This window comes from Ranitomeya variabilis, chromosome 1 (genome assembly GCF_051348905.1).
Source record: "Ranitomeya variabilis isolate aRanVar5 chromosome 1, aRanVar5.hap1, whole genome shotgun sequence".
NCBI lineage: Eukaryota > Metazoa > Chordata > Amphibia > Anura > Dendrobatidae > Ranitomeya > Ranitomeya variabilis.
In genome coordinates, this window is record NC_135232.1 from 1,081,070,014 (window position 1) to 1,081,086,972 (window position 16,959).

Sequence of the window (16,959 nt, forward strand, 5' to 3'; positions counted from 1 at the left end):
GTGGTCACATAGCCTTAGATGTTTTGCATCCTTGGAGCTTTAAATTACGATACTGGATATCTTGGTTGTCTTGCAAGAAAGGAATTTGAGGGCCTAAACCAGCCAGGTCTGATGCAGAAGACGTGAACAATTGTTAAATCTGAAGGGAAGCAGAGTTGTCTAGCACGTGGAGTCGCAGCAAGAACCAGGTGAGTAACACACGGCTTGTATCTGGTATTGTGGAAAATAGGACAAAGCTGCAGTACCACACACAACCTGAAGACGGGGGAGGCACTGTTCTTGCTCAGTTATTTTAAATTAAATGGGCACCATGAGGATTATAACTTCGGTCTAAATTTAGATGCATTTTGAACAGTTAGTAGTAACTCTCTGTCAACATAACGCACTTGTATGCAAATATCTCCTGTTTGCCAATGCTGTATATTACATGAAGATCCATCACTGCAATGTCCCAGAGATTGACGATTTCCTCTTTCTACAGGTTCCATTTTTCTGCTACACGAAGGAGACAACATCAGTAACCAAACACTCGGAGCAATACCTGAATAACAAAGACTATGTAGCTATTGAGGATTTGCCCAAAACACTAGCAAATGCAAATATTTCTGTGGAGTACCTGTGCTCTGATCCTTGCATGGTGTATGTGGACGTTGTGGCTTCCTCAGAATTTAGAACTGGGATTGTAGTGATCAAGAAACGATGGAGAAATGAGAGAAATCTCCATCAGCTTCGGAGGCGGATGGTCAGACTGAAGTTTCCAAGCTGCATGGTCTACAGGGAGGACTCTATAGATATATACTATGCGGTGGTTAGGGCCTGGGTCGTGCACAGTCTGGAAGCAGAGGTCAGACACAGTGAAACCTTCTTCTATGCTGCAGCCAAGGCCTACAGAGTGCTGGACATTCATCCTCCTCACCAGCGACCATACAAGGATCCTCCGATCTGCATGTCATGGATTTCTGGTCTTTTGAGAAGGTTGGAAGAAAAAGCAATACTTGTGTGTCCATTGGAATCAGGTATATTACTTCTGACGTGGCGTATTTAATTGCCCAAACAGTTAAAAGGAACCTGTCAGGACCCCCAAGACTCCCAAACCACCCTTACACCATCTATAGCCCTAATCCTTCAGCCCTAATCCTTCATCCCAATCAAGTCTAACATGGCCCAAAGAATCCTTTCTATCGGCGCTAAAACCTCTTATTACCATTTTTAGCATATTTCGACAGTATTGGACTGGTCCGGAAGGGCATTGCTGTTCCCAGACACTGATGATTCACTGGTCACAACAGGGGGGTGATGAGCATAACATTTGTGGCCGGACTGTTCTCAGTAAAGTGACGTCCCACCATAAGATTAACATATGCCATAGATTGCAATTAAAGCAATTTGTCTGTTGATTGGTGAGGACCTGACTGTGGTGACGCCACGGCGATTAGCAGATCAGGGAACTTTTCTCCTTGATGGGATACCATCCCATTACATAATGAGTGACAAGTTGGATGCCCCACAGCCACTCCATTCATTCTCTATAGGGCAAAAAATTTATTCATCGGGTGATTGAATGAATAATTTTTTTTTCGGTCGTGCCCATAGGTTATGGGGCGCCAGAGTACAGTATCCAGCAGCCCCATAGGGAATGAATAGTGGGGCAGAAGCACATGCACACTGCCACTCCATTCTAAGAGGGAAAGTTCTGCCAATTGGTGCTGATCCCACCAGTCGGACCCCCACCGATCAACACGTAATCCACTGTCTTGTAGATGGGAATGATGTATGATCTTGTAGATGGGTATAATGTATGAAGACACTTGCGCTTAAGAGTATTGAGGTGTGTGCCAACAACTGTTTGTTTCTGGTGAAGTTGCGTTCGGAAAACAGACATTTTCCTGTATCTGTATCTGTTTCAATGGTGGCTTCGCCATCGGTTTTTGCAGCAGTTCAGCTGTGGATGATATTTTTTTATTTTTTTTCACTATAGTGGCAAAAGAAATCTGCACAAAGACTGAACATGTTCTGAACCCTTGCGAGCTTAAAAGAAGTATCAGTAGATGGAATGTGCACACAGCATGGTCGCTTTGACATTGCTCAGCACTTTGTTGCTTTTTTTTTTAAACACTTTTTCACCAATTTCTCAAGTGGAATCTTCCTGTAAACGATGTTGTGCGCACATATCCTGGATTTGTACAGTGTAGGTTTTGCTATAATTATGTAATACATCGGTCTTAAATGTGTTTTCCAACGTATAACATTACTGGCATAAAAGCACCTTTTTTACTTTGGTACAGAAACAAACCATGATTTTGTTTGTTTGTTTTTTCCCTGTCATTAAGATAGTCCATTAATGTTAAACGCTGGAAAATTATTTATTTTTTACTACTATTGTACCCTACCACATAATCTGTGAAGATAAGTGATAACACCCTTCCTTATAGTAGGGCATAGATTGAAACAGGGCTGTGGAGTTGGAGTCAGTCTATTTTGGTGGAGTCGGTAGAAAATGGACAGACTCCTAAAATATATAATATGTTGGTTCAGTAGTACAATGCAGGGTGTGCTGTAAGGCTATGTGCACACGTTCAGGATTTCTTGCAGAAATTTCCTGAGCAAAACCGGACATTTTCTGCAAGAAATCTACGTGCTTTTTTTTTTCACGTTATTGACGCGTTTTTTTCCAAAGCTTCCCAATGCGTTAAATAGCTGGAAAAACGTGAAGAATCCACAAAATTAATGAACATGCTGCGTTTTTTACCGCAATGCATTTTTTTTCGCAGAAAAAAAAGCATCATGTCACAAGTTACGGAATGCATTCTAAATGATGGGATGCATTTTTATAGCGAAAACGCGAAAAAACATGAAAACCGCAACGTGTGCACACAGCCTTAATGTTTTCATAAGAATTTGGGAAAGTTATGAAATGTCCTATAAACGTCTGCTCTGTTCCTGATCTAAGGATCTCTGCTTTTAATGAAGATGAATCTGTGCTGCACTTTATGTACATGCTCAGTAGTGACCAGTGCTGTGCCGTCGTAGCCAGAAGTCAGGGAAATTGAGGAATCGGAGGTTTGACTTACGACTATTTGTTCAGGCCAGGGCTCTGGAGTCGGTAAGATGTAGTGTACTGATTCTGAGATCTAAATTTACAGAACTTTGTAATAGACGATGAAGAGCTGATAAGAAATAATATACCCATTTATCTGAAGAGACATATTTAATAGCCTCTGGTAGACGGGGGCTTCTGGTCTGAACACTAATAGAATATTTCAGGAGATGAGCAGCCAGGACGAGTTCCCGATACCTGCCGCTCCTGTACATGTCCTGGCAAGCACATGTCATAGGAGGTCATCAGTACTGCTCACCACCTCCCGAAATGGAAGTAGTCATCCATTAATTCTGCCTGGTCCTTTAGGCGATGGTCTGTCTTCTGGCAGCCGGTCTCAAGTACCCTCTGCTGAGCCCCTAGTCCGTAAGCATGGGCGGCTGAATAAAACAAGGCCGCGGCACTGAGTCAAGCCTAAACGGGAGGGAAGCAAGCAGCAGGTTAGGATGCAAAAGTCTTTCCTGTACTTGGCCTTCTCTCCTATGCACGTGCGTAGTACTTAGTCACTGAGCGCACGGCACTTGTCTCTGGCAGCTACTGAGAGCACAGCACTTCTCTCTGGAGGTAGCGGGGATCAAACAACGCAGCACGGCGCCGGTGCTCAGAGGATGGAGCACGCTGCTCACCCGGCTGCATGCTGCTGCTGATTTGCTCCAAACTGCGCGCAGCTGTGCATGCTTTACCCTTTCCTGACATGCGCCGTACTAGTACTGCTCTGCGGGAACTGAGTTCCCGCAAACCGCAGTACTAGTACGGCGGCGTGGTCTCACGGTGAGCACCGCAGCGATCGCGTACAGGTGTCAGCTGTATGTGACAGCTGACACCCCGCAGCAATGCCCACAATCGGTGCTAGCGCCGATCGGGGCATTTAATCCCTCTGATGCCGCTGTCAGTAGTGACAGCGACAGAGGGGCATCGCGCAGGGGCAGGGGTTCCCTGCGCTCTCCCACCGGAACAACGCGATGCGATCGCGTTGTTCCGGTGTTCTCCATGGAGTCCCTGGATCCAAAATGGCCGCTGGGCTCCTTCCGGGTCCTGAAGTGAGGTGGCTTCCCGACGCCTGCTGAGAACAGGTGCCAGAAAGCCTCCTGCACTGCGTGTCAGATCGCTGATCTGACACAGTGCTAAGCAAAGTGTCAGATCAGCGATCTGATGTAATAGTGATGTCCCACAATGGGACAATGTTATAAAGTTAAAAAAATAAATAAAATAAAAATTATTTTCCAATAAATCCATTTATTTATGCAAATAAAAAAAACAATAGTACACTTGGTATCGCCGCGTCCGTAACGACCTGCTCTATAAAACTATCCCACTAGTTAACCCCTTCAGTGAACACTGCAAAAAAATAGAGGCAAAAAACAATGCTTGATCATCATACTGCTAAACAAAAAATGCAATAAAATGTGATTAAAAAGACGGATATAAATAACCATGGTACCGCTGAAAACGTCATCTTGTCCCGCAAAAAAAAGCTACCATACAGCATCATCAGCAGAAAAAGAAGTTATACCTCTCAGAATAAAGCAATGCAAAAACAATTATTTATATAAAATAGTTTTTATTGTGTAAAAGCGCCAAAACATAAAAAAATGAGGTATCGCTGTAATCGTACTGACCCGAAGAATAAAGCTGCTTTATCCATTTTACCACATGCGGAACGGTATAAACGGACCCCCTAAAAAATTCAGGAATTGCTGGTTTTTGTTCATTCTGCCTCCCAAAAATCGGAATAAAAAGCAATCAAAATGTCATGTGCCTGAAAATGGTACCAATAAAAACGTCAACTCTTCCCGCAAAAAACAAGACCTCACGTGACTGGGGGCCAAAATATGGATACATTATAGCTCTCAAAATGTGATGATACAAAAACTATTTTTTGCAATAAAAAGCATCTCTTGGCGTGTGACAGCTGCCAAACATATAAAAACCTGCTATAAATAGTAAATCAAACCCCCCTTTATCACCCCCTTAGTTAAGGAAAAATAATAAAATTAAAAAAATGTATTTCCGTTTTCCCGTTAGGGTTGGGGCTAAAGTTAGGGTTTGGATTATGTTTACGGTTGGGATTAGGGTTAGGGGTGTGGTTAGGGTTATGGCTAGGGTTGAGATTAGGGCTGGTAATTGGGCGCACGGCAGAGCTCAGAACCCTAACAGTGGTTCCCCCCCCCCCCACATATGGGGGTATCGGCGTACTCAGGACAAATTGGAGAACAACTTTTGCAGTCCAATTTCTCCTGTTACCCTTGTGAAAATAAAAATTTGCGGGCTAAAAGATCATTTTGTGGGAAAAAAAATTTTTTTTTAATTTTCACGGCTCTACATTCTAAACTTTAGTGAGACAATTGGGGGTTCAAAGTGCTCATCACTCATCTAGATAAGTTCCTTAGGGGTCTACTTTCCAAAATGGTGTCACTTGTGGGGGGTTTCAATGTTTAAGCACATCAGGGGCTCTCCAAACGTGACATGGTGTCCTATCTCAATTCCAGTCAATTATGCATTGAAAAGTCAAACTGCGCTCCTTCCCTTCCGAGCTCTGCCATGTTTACCCCCACACACGGGGTATCAGCGTACTCGGGACAAATTGCACAACTTTTCGGTTCCAATTTCTCCTGTTACCCTTGGTAAAATAAAACAAATTGGAGCTGAAGTAAAAATTTTGTGGGAAAAAAAAAAAAAAAAAAAGAAAAAAGTAAAATGTTAAATTTTTTTTTTTTTTAAACATTCCAAAAACTCCTGTGAAGCACCAGAAGGGTTAATAAACTTCTTGAATGTAGTTTTGAGCACCTTGAGGGGTGCAGTTTTTAGAATGGTGTCACTTTTGGGCATTTTCTGTCATATAGGCCCCTCAAAGTCACTTCAAGTGTGAGGTGGTCCCTAAAAATTTAGCAAATTTTGTTGTAAAAATGAGAAATTGCTGGCCAACTTTTAACCCTTAACTTCCCCCCCCAAAAAAAAAAATTTCCAAAATTGTACTAATGTAAAGCAGACATGTGGGTAATGTTGTTTATTAACCATTTTGTATGATATGACTCTCAAGGGCATAAAAACTGAAAGTTTAAAAATTGCTAAATTCTCAATTTTTGCCAAATCTCCGTTTTTTTTTTTGTTTTTTTTTTTCACAAATAAACACAAGTCAATATCGAAGAAATTTTACCACTATCATAAAGTACAATGTCATGAGAACCATTTCAGAATCGCCATGATCCGTTGAAGTGTTTTAGAATTGGTCAGAACTGAACAAAATGGCCTGGTCAGGAAGGAAGTTGAAACAGGCTTTGGGGTGAAGGGGTTAAGCTCCCCCTCCTACCTGGGGCATGAAGTCGGTCCGGCTCCTCATTCCTTCCTCCAGGCAACAAGGGAGGCAGCATCAACAGTTCTGTACCCGACTCAGTACAGGTGCCCGCGGCCCAGTATTCCTCCTTACATGCCCACGATCCAGGGTCCAAGGGTCAGCGCTTGGGAAGCACTGCATGTTCGCTGACGTCTATCAAATGCAGGTGAATCCTCATGTGTTCAGAAACCGTGTGGATTCACCTTGTCCAATACATTATATGGGTGAAATTTCTCATGTGGAGACTTGCAAGGGAAATTGCCATGCTGTGGTCTGGAAAGACACTGTGTATGTCCGTATCCGTGGGTGATCCACAGGCTTCTGTGGACTCATAGTCGACATGGAGTTTCTTGAAAGCCCATCCACTATGCTGTAAGATCTGGACTCTGCGGGTTGGACACAGCATAAATACGCAGCGTCCAACCCGCACCCTTAGAACATCTGTCCAAAACTGTGAACATATCAAAGCTTGTAATCCACTTGCCTAATGTAAAAAAAAGTAATACAAATCGGGGTTATTTTTGCACAAGTTTGTGACTTCTTCTGTTTTGCGCCTATCAGCGAAAGGAAGGGTTCCGTACATGGCCAGACTGAGTCAGCTCCTAGTTGGTATGAATTTGCTGTGCCAAATTTATTAGGAAGTATGTGTAGCGCCCCCACTGCCACAGGGCCGAGGGGTGCCCGGTACCGGGCCTCTTGAGTCTCTGCTCTGGGGTTGTCACGGTGGCTAGGCCCGGTCCGTGACCCTGCCGAGGGGCGTACAGTGATAGATATGATGGGTGGTGGTGGTGGTGTTGGTGGTGGTGCGGTGCAGTAAATAACGAGGACACCAGGTTGCAGTCTCTTTACCTCTTTACTGAAGATCTCTGGGTCCTCAGTCCGGAATACGGTTCACCAGGCTACGCAAGTCCGGCCGGCCCAATGGCACCTCCAGAGTTCTCTTTGCAGGTGGAAATCTGTGCCTTCCTGCCAGCGCTATGTGTTGTGGTCCTCCCCTGCTGTGCTTACGGGATAGTACCCCACAACTGTTGTGTCTGTTTCTGATGTTCCCTCACAACTCGTTCGGATGATGTTCTTCTCCTCCGTCCCTCCCTGATGTTCTGGTTAGGACGGCACCCGTATGACGAGTAGGCTCAGAGCTCTTCCGGGACCCTAGAGTCGCCCCTCTCCTAGTGCACCCCCCATGTCTTCATAGGTGATGTATGTGAGACAGCCCGCTTGTGACTGACTGTCCTGCCGTTGGTTTGAAGTATTGCTTGGAGCTAGATATATGAATACTTCCTCGGCGTTCCGGCCGCCGGTAGTGCGCCTCAGTAGGATGTTGCCTCGATCTTACAGCACGACTCCTACTGGTATTCTCCTCTTGCTTTGATCTCGTTTCTCACTCAGCACAATATATCTCGCTTCTAATCCTTTCTTAGGGCACCGCCGCTATGCTGAGCAGGCACGGTCCCGTGACGTTCTTTCTTGTAGCCAGGCCTCTGTCAGGGTCCCAAACCTGACAGGGACCCTACCGAATCTTCCCCCACAACACCCTCTGCCACAAGGTGTTGCCTGGTTCCAACCCAGTCAGCTTTCTTAACTAACTTCCTGCCTGACCCCCAGTTTACCCACAGTGGTGAGGAGTGGCCTAATAAATAGCACCCTTAGCTCCCCCTGGAGGCCCGACTGTGAAATCTATTGGTGTATGTGATACCTGGTCAGATGAACTCCTTCAGTGCCATCAGACGTACCATAGCCCCCCTTAGCGGCGGAGCCACAGTACTGCAACGACCAGGACTCTGGGGCGCTGCATATGCACTTAATCAATTTGGCAAATCTTACTCCATCATACTTTAGTAAAGAAGTTAGAGCACTGATTCTGCTTGGTTGCCCTACCAGGAATTACTCTGCAATTCATGTGCAAAGGGATGCAAACAGTGGGACTGGCGCACTGACCATGTCTGCCCACCAGCTCTTACCCCTTCATGAGTTAGCATCTTCTCCATTTCCCCCCCCCCCCCCCCTTCCAAAAGCTTTTTTTCTTTATTCTTCCTTGTATTTTTCCAACAGCACGCTCATATGAGACTTGTACTTTTTGCAAGACAAGATGTAATTTTAAATGCCCTTCACTTTACCAAATAAAATAAGTGGAGCGAGTTAGGCAAAAAAAAAACTAAACGGAGAAGGCAATCAAATTTATAAATAAAAAGAAAATAAGGTCACCATTCTCTGGAACCAGTAGCATTTTGCATTGTCATTGGTGTTGTAGGAGGGCACCATGGGCTGACATGTTTTATTTGTACTAATTTAGGTTACTTACGAAGTGGTGTTAGCAAAAAAAGTAATAAGCTGAGGTTCAGCGACCGAAAAACTGGTTCTTTGATTACCTCCCCAAAACTGATAGACACCCCCCCCCCCAGCCTCAATATTATGGCCAATACTATATTTCGACCTTGCTATTGTGTCAGGAAACCATGGATTCTCCTGAAGGCCCATGTGACACTGTCTTCCTAGACCAAACTAGATCATGGATTTTTGTACATGAGTAACATTTGCATTATTACCTTTGCTCAATAATAATGCATTCCTTACACATTTGTGCTTATTTTGAACCTACATATTACAATTTTTTTTTTTTTTCAACCACGTGAGATTAACAATAATCGCTGATGTTTTACTTACAGATGTAGTCACGATCCTTCAATTTCCTCTTGCGTCAAATGGTGAACACAGCGGCCTCATCAAGACCTTTGAACCATTCACAAATGGAGACCTAGAGAAGAGGAGACGGCAGCATGTAAAGCACTATCCAACGTGAGATGCAATCATTTATCTTTGCATATGCTTTTACTAATAAATATAAAATATATATATATATATAATCTCCACATCCACCTGAAGACCATCGTTCTGTAACAAATTAAAAATAATAAACCAACAATATACATACCTTCCGTAGATCTGTAACGTCCCATGATGTAAATCCATCTGAAGGGGTTAAAATATTTTACAGGCAGGAGCTCTGCTATAATGCAGCTGTGCTCCTGCCTGTAAACCCCGGGGAATGAAGATAATGTAGGTCAATGACCTGTAGTTACCTTCAGTCGCGGTGATGCGCCCTCTGCTGGATGTCCTCATATGACCTCGAGCCTGGGAACTTGTTCAGTGTGTATTCTTGTTGTTTTCTATAAAAACTCATGTGTTTACATAGACAGCAATACGTTTTTTTTGCCGCAAAAAAACGCCTCTAGAAATTACTACATGTTGCATTTCCGCAACAAAACGCAAGCATGGAAAAAACGCATGCGTTGTCAAACTCGGCAAAACGCATTCAAAATAAAAAGCATGCGTTTTTAATGTTAAGTATAGGAAAAAACATGCGTTTTTTGCGGTAAAACGCAGGGGCAAAAAACGCAAATGTGAAACCAGCCTAACACATGTGGAATTATATACTTAAAGTGTGAAAGTGAAATTATGTCTTATATTCTAGGTTCTTAAAAGTAGCCACCTTTTGCTTTGATTACTGCTTTGCACACTCTTGGCATTCTCTTGATGAGCTTCAAGAGGGAGTCACCGGAAATGGTCTTCCAACAATCTTGACGGAGTGCCCAGAAATGCTTAGCACTTGTTGGCCCTTTTGCCTTCACTCTGCGGTCCAGCTCACCCCAAACCATCTCGATTGGGTTCAGGTCTGGTGACTGTGGAGGCCAGATCATCTGGTGTAGCACCCCATCACTCTCCCTCTTGGTCAAATAGCCCTTACACAGCCTGGAGGTGTTTGGGGTCATTGACCTGTTGAAAAATAAATGATGGTCCAACTAAACGCATAGCGGATGGAATAGCATGCCGCTGCAAGATGCTGTGGTAGCCATGCTGGTTCAGTATGCCTTCAAATTTGAATAAATCCCCAACAGTGTAACCAGCAATGCACCCTCACACCATCACACCTCCTCCTCCATGCTTCACGGTGGGAACCAGGCATGTAAAGTCCATCTGTTCACCTTTTTCTGCCTCGCACAAAGAACCAAAGATCTCAAATTTGGACTCCAGACCAAAGCACAGATTTCCACTGGTCTAATGTCCATTCCTTGTGTTCTTTAGCCCAAACAAGTCTCTTCTGCTTGTTGCCTGTCCTTAGCAGTGGTTTCCTAGCAGCTATTTTACCATGAAGGCCTGCTGCACAAAGTCTCCTCTTAACAATTGTTGTAGAGATGTGTCTGCTGCTGGAACTGTGGGCTGATTTCCGTAGTCAAACACAACACATGCTTTGCACGGAGGAGAGGGGGAGAGAGAGAGAGAGAGAGAGATTCCCAGTGACTACCTCTTGAAGCTCATCAAGAGAATGCCAAGTGTGTGCAAATCAGTCATCAAAGCAAAAGGTGGCTACTTTAAAGAACCTAGAATATAAGACATAATTTCAGTTGTTTCACCCTTTTTTAAGTATATAATTCCACATGTGTTAATTCATAGCTTTGATGCCTTCAGTGTGAATGTACAATTTTAATAGTCATGAAAATACAGAAAAATCTTTAAAAAAAAATATACTCTATCTATCTAATTGAAGAAATACATTTAAGGCTAACGGGTTAATTTTTTGTCTCCTGCTTCTACCTATTGTCGAACCCCACATGATACATTGATAAAATATTATCCTTTTTATCTTCCAGGATCTAATTTCCCATTTTCTATTTTTCAGGTTTACACTTTCCATCTGGATATATTTACTAGACTATTGTACTAGGAAAGAATGTGGAATATTCCACCATGTGGATACTGACATAATGTATGCTACACCACTCTTTTTCTTGACTCGAAAAGGTATGTTATTGCGAGGGAAAAATATATATATATATATATATATAATTTATTTTTTTTTTAATTTTCAAAAGAAGGCAGCACTCCAAATACTTTTCAAGGTGAAAAAAAGTTGGGTTTATTTAGCCCACATCTCTGCGACGTTTCGGCTCACACTGAAAAGGCTCAGTGTGAGCCGAAACGTCGCAGAGATGTGGGCTAAGTAAACCCAACTTTTTTTCACCTTGAAAAGTATTTGGAGTGCTGCCTTCTTTTGCTCTTTTTGTATACATTTTGGGTGGAGGAGTGGACGACTCAACCCAGGAGGCCAGGCACCCACCGGTGAGCATTGTGCTGTTCCAATTCTACTATATATAGATATAGAGCAGTGCCTACATTAAAAGCGTTAAGCAATACATGTCCATATACATAACATTTTTTGTTATCCATTAAGCATAGTTAATGTTTCATGGTCCATGTTGCTATCTTTCTTTTATCAGGTCAAGTCCATGTTCAGTTGCAGCTGACAACAGGGAATGATTTTGCAGCAGTGTCAGCTTTCGATCTACCTCTTCACCTATGGGTCCGGCTGGACTTTACAGTTACAAAAAGAAAGGTAATTTTGCTGAATGATTATGGAGTTTATGCAACTATGGTCTCTATCTTTGACCATGAAACACATTTTTCCTAGACAAAACATGTTAAGTACATTCTGCAGAGTTGGACCAGAATGTGGCAAAGAACAGGTTAATGGACACGGCAAGCTCATATCCAAAGGCTCAGTGCTGTGAAGTAAAGTTCCTGAAGGTCTGCAGACCTCTAGAATGTGTTACCATATGGTGCTTCTGTGAGCAGCTTTGTGTGGCTGGCCATACATCCCATGCCCTCGCTGCTGGTGTCCTGGTAACTCCTTTCATGCCAGTTACACATACTTGTCTCCGTTTTATCTTTGGCACATTTGGATGCGCTTGTGTTGAGACATTTGGAAGTACAGGTACATAATTGACAGAGGTGCCCTCAGCATAATGACAGGTCTTGGCGGGAACTCCAATCCCTCCTGTTTTCTTTAGGTGCTTTAGACAGCATTGGCACCGATAAAGAGACATCAGTAGCCAGGACTGGCGTTGTCCTCTCTGATTGTCCTCTCTGATTGTCCTCTCTGATTGTCCTCTCTGATTGTCCTCTCTGATTGTCCTCTCTGATTGTCCTCTCTGATTGTCCTCTCTGGTGCGTAATAAAGATTTTTATTTATTTAAAATCAGTGCAAAATTAGTTTGTGTTTTTTGTTTGTTTTTTTTACATTCCTCACCAAAAGAAAATTAAGATGCAAAATACAAAATTTTCGGATTGGAAAGTAGAAAATTCCACAAACAAGGATTCCTTCCATTACTACTGGCCAAAAGTGTCCTCCCCTGGACAATCCCATATTATTGGGTTGAGAGAGGGTAAAAAAACCTCAAAATTATGCTCTCCTCCCAGATCGGAGCCATGTCAGTCTCCTGACCTTTGTCAGGATGCAACTCCCTGGTTCCATTAATAAGTGTTATACATTAGTGGATGATCCCTTTAAAGTCAGCCATGCACGTTACATGGCTCTTACTCGGACAAGAATTCGGCAAAATAATCACTGGGACCTCCAACAATCACAAGATCAGAAATCGCAAGAAATCAAACATTTTACACCAATTCTCATGTTTGTTGTGTTTGTTGTCTGTGTAATTGTATTCCGCGAGTATAAGAACGTACACCGTGATGGACAGACCGAGCGGGTCAGTGTCCATATGTTGCATTACTACTTGTGATTCCTTTTCTAACCCCCTGTGTTCTGTTTGTAGATATTATTAAACTCCTTTTTTGGAGAAAATTTACACCTTTCTAGCAGCCAATCGTTCAGGTGAGGGATGTTTTTCTGCATTCTTACAATAGGAGTGGGTCCTTAAGGGGAATTTTATACCTATTTTTCGTGTTGAAAGTTTCACATACCAATTTTTAACTATAATCATAAATGGTACAGGGAACCTGTCCTGTTGGTGGTTGTATCTGATCTGCAGCCAGGTTCTTGCAGAGCAGGAAGAGCGTGATTGCTGGATATTTTTGTACAAAAAGTTTCAGTAAAACTTACATTTTATTCATTGATATCCCCAGTGCCTATATGCATAGGAGTCCAGTGGGCGGTCTTAGTGATTGACAGGTGTTCCTTATGACTGCATGTGGACCTGTCAATCACTAGTAGGACTGCCCACTGGACCCTTGTACATACAAATCTCAGGGATATTCCATGAAAAAAAATACAAGTTGCACTGGAGTCTTTTCCACAATCCTATTTATCATTCTGCTCGGTTTCTCCTCCTCTACACCATGCTGTCCACAGCTCAGACTGCATGCATAATGGGACAGGCTCCCTTTAACTTAGATTAACGTTGAGTGAGTGAATTTTCCAGATGAAAAGTGCAGGTCCCTAATGTTCTGGTTGAAGTTCCAGTACTGTTCTGGTACCAGAACCTGAACCTCAACACGTCCACTCAAGAAAGTGGACAAGGGATTAAATGTAAGAACTGCAATTCTGCCTTTTGTTTTCCGTGTTTTGTTGTTAAAGTTTATAGTGCAGTAAAAGTGACCCAACGTGATTCTTCATCAGTGCGAGTTTTGGCGGTACCATACTTGCATATTGTGTTTTTTTGTTTTTTTTGTTTGTTTTTCTTGTTTTTTTTATTAGTTAGTGAGGAGAGAATTGTGAGATATATATATATATATATATATATATATATATATATATATATATATATATATATATATATATATATATATATATATATATATATATATATATATATATATATATATATATATATATATATATATATATATATATATAGTGTATATATATATAAATTTTTTTTTATTTTTTTTTTGTAGTAATCTTGGTGTTCCCATTATCTGAGACGTGTAACTTTTTTTTTTTTTTTTCTCCCATCAATGGAACGATGTGAGGGCTTGTTTATTAATTTTGTGTGCTGAGTTGTAGTCTTCAATTTTTACATTTTTGGGGCACATACAAAATACTGTATTGATCACTTTACTGCATTTTGGGGGGATGAACTACAGTGACAAACTGCAAATCTGGCATTTTAAAACATGTGTTTTTTGTTTTTTTTTAACTGGCTTTCATAAGGTCTTAAATCATTTTATGTTTTCACAAAATATTTATGGCTGCTATTTATGACTAAAATGTAATTAATTATTAAATATAATAATGATTATTAAATGACCTATAATTAAAAATGTATTATATAATTGTAAAAATATTATTCATATTTTTCTTTTCCATTTATTATTTTTTTTACAACCGTAGTATATTGGTATAAATCATGGTCTCCGCTTATAGCAGAGCTTTAGAGGAGTACCAAGATGGTGGCAATGGGGGACCTTAGATGGGCCCCTTGGCTGCCATGGTAACTCATCGGTCCCTCGGGCACACGCATATTGGGGGCCAGCGGGCACTAGTGAGCGTGTGCAATGGCGATCGCGCTATTTAGAGACTGCGGTCAGTGATTTGAGAGCGAAATTTAAGCAGCTTATCGCTGCTGGTATGAGCAAATGCGGTCTATGTATTGCAGCTGGCATCTGCCCTGTATAGAGCGGGCACAGGTCAGGAGTCCACTCCATACACAGGCATCCTGTACATGTATAGCAGGTTGCGCAAAGGGGTTAAAAGGCAATATTTAGTGGCCAAAATGTTAAATGAGTATAATCCTTAAAGGGAACCTGTCACCTCACCTTGTGCTGCACTAATGCTGCAGTCTGACAAGGTGGCTCTTTTAGTTCGGGTCCCTGGCACTGCTGAAATCGCTTTTGAAATTTTGTACCGTGAAATCACCCCAGGGGCAGGTCATTCCCCCCCGAATCCAGACGCACCACAGCCGTCACTCATGGCCTCTGTGCGCCGGGCGCTGCCTCCTCCTCCTTCATTAGCATCCCCGGCGCATGCGCTGAAAGTTCGAAGGGCAGCGCAACTGCGCATGCCTGAGAAGAAAGAAGGGAAAAAAAAAACCCAGTGCAGGCGCCAGGAACGCAGGAGGTGGCGCCCGGCGCGCAGAGGCCATGATTGATGTCTGTGGTGCATCTGGATTCGGGGGGGGGGAAGACCTGCCCCCCTGGTGATTTCACAGTATGAGGTACAAATTTCAAAAACTATTATTTCAGCAGTGCCAGGGACCCGAACTAAAAGAGCCACCTTGTCAGAATGCAGCATTAGTGCAGCACAAGGTGGCTCTCTTAGTTACGAACTCCTGGGGGGGTGACAGGTTCCCTTTAATTTACTTACCGTACCTAAAAGCAGAGACCAAAATATAAAACTTTATTAAATATATAAATAAATATAATTAGGAAAAGTAAAAAATCGTACAAATTTAGTGAAGTTCTAGTCCTTTTAAAGGGTCTATCTAGCAACGTCCTGGGCTGCTCACTTCCTCATACAGTGAGTGGTGGCAATGACGTTCTGACCCCACAAACCTGCTGAGACGTGCATGATCTGCAGATGTATTGTTCATCAGGACACCGTATGAGCACAATGTGCCTGATACCCCCTGATCATGCTCATGTCCCTGCAGATATGTAGGGTCATCATATTATTGACACAACTCTGGATCGTCCCTGGACAGTGTCGGGTAACTCCTTTTTAGTAAAGAGCCTAAAGTCGGGCTCTCAATCAGGGCCGGCCTGAGAGATTACGGCACCCTAGGCAAAACTATTTTGTTGCGCCCCTACTACTTTTAACATACCTCCCAACTTTTGAAGATTGGAAAGGGGGACAAAGCGCGCCGCGGAAAATTTTAAGCCATGCCTCTGACCACACCCATTCATAACTAGCCACACCCATATCCACGTCCCAACCACACCCATTTAGCACTGCTGATCACACTGTTTCATAAAAAATAATTATAAACAAAAAAATGGCCACAGTGCTCCATACTGTATAATGGCCACACGTGGTGCTCCATACTGTATAATGGCCACACGTGGCGCTCCATACTGTATAATGGCCACACGTGGTGCTCCATACTGTATAATGGCCACACGTGGTGCTCCATACCGTATAATGGCCACACGTGGTGCTCCATACCGTATAATGGCCACACGTGGTGCTCCATACCGTATAATGGCCACACATAGCTACTCCTACACACGCGGCTGCGCTACGCTCCATGCACCTTGTACACGCGGCTCCGCTCCATACACCTTTTGCCTTTTGACAAGATTTTTTTATAATCTTTTCTATTTTTTCCTCTGGTGCCCTTTTTTTTTTTTTTTTTTTTTTTTTTTTAATGATACATTGTACCTTATGTTAGTAAGTTTAGGTCAATATATTTTGTTTGTGAAAATATTGGAATTTTGGCGCAAATTTTGAAAAAAAACTTTTAATTTTTATGCCCTTAAACCTGAGTTATATCACACAACATAGACATGTGATAAATGTTATTTATTAACTATCTTACATCTGCACCATTTTTTAAACTTTTTTTTTTTTATTGTTAAATTAACAGTTCATAGAATCATAGAATGTTGGAAGGGACCTCTGGGGTCATTGTGTCCAACCCCCTGTTCAATGCAGCGCAGGATTCACTAAGCCATCTCTGACAAATATCTGTCCAGCCTCTTTTTTGGAGACTTCCATTGAAGGAGAACTCGCCACCTCTCGTGGCTGCCTGTTCCACTCATTGATCACCGTCGCTGTCAAAATTTCATTGCTTCT

At 42.5% G+C, this 16,959-nt stretch overlaps 1 protein-coding gene across 1 annotated transcript in view; it reads left to right on the forward strand.

Annotated features, from left to right (window-relative positions):
• The window catches only part of SEL1L3 (SEL1L family member 3), a 99,054-nt gene that overhangs the window by 17,105 nt on the left and 64,990 nt on the right, over nt 1–16,959 (forward strand). Inside the window, exons 2-6 of the mRNA XM_077279942.1 lie at nt 482–1,016; nt 9,098–9,227; nt 11,110–11,231; nt 11,708–11,823; nt 13,043–13,101. Of these exons, the coding sequence (XP_077136057.1) occupies nt 482–1,016; nt 9,098–9,227; nt 11,110–11,231; nt 11,708–11,823; nt 13,043–13,101 (962 nt within the window). The remainder of the gene's footprint in view (nt 1–481; nt 1,017–9,097; nt 9,228–11,109; nt 11,232–11,707; nt 11,824–13,042; nt 13,102–16,959) is intronic.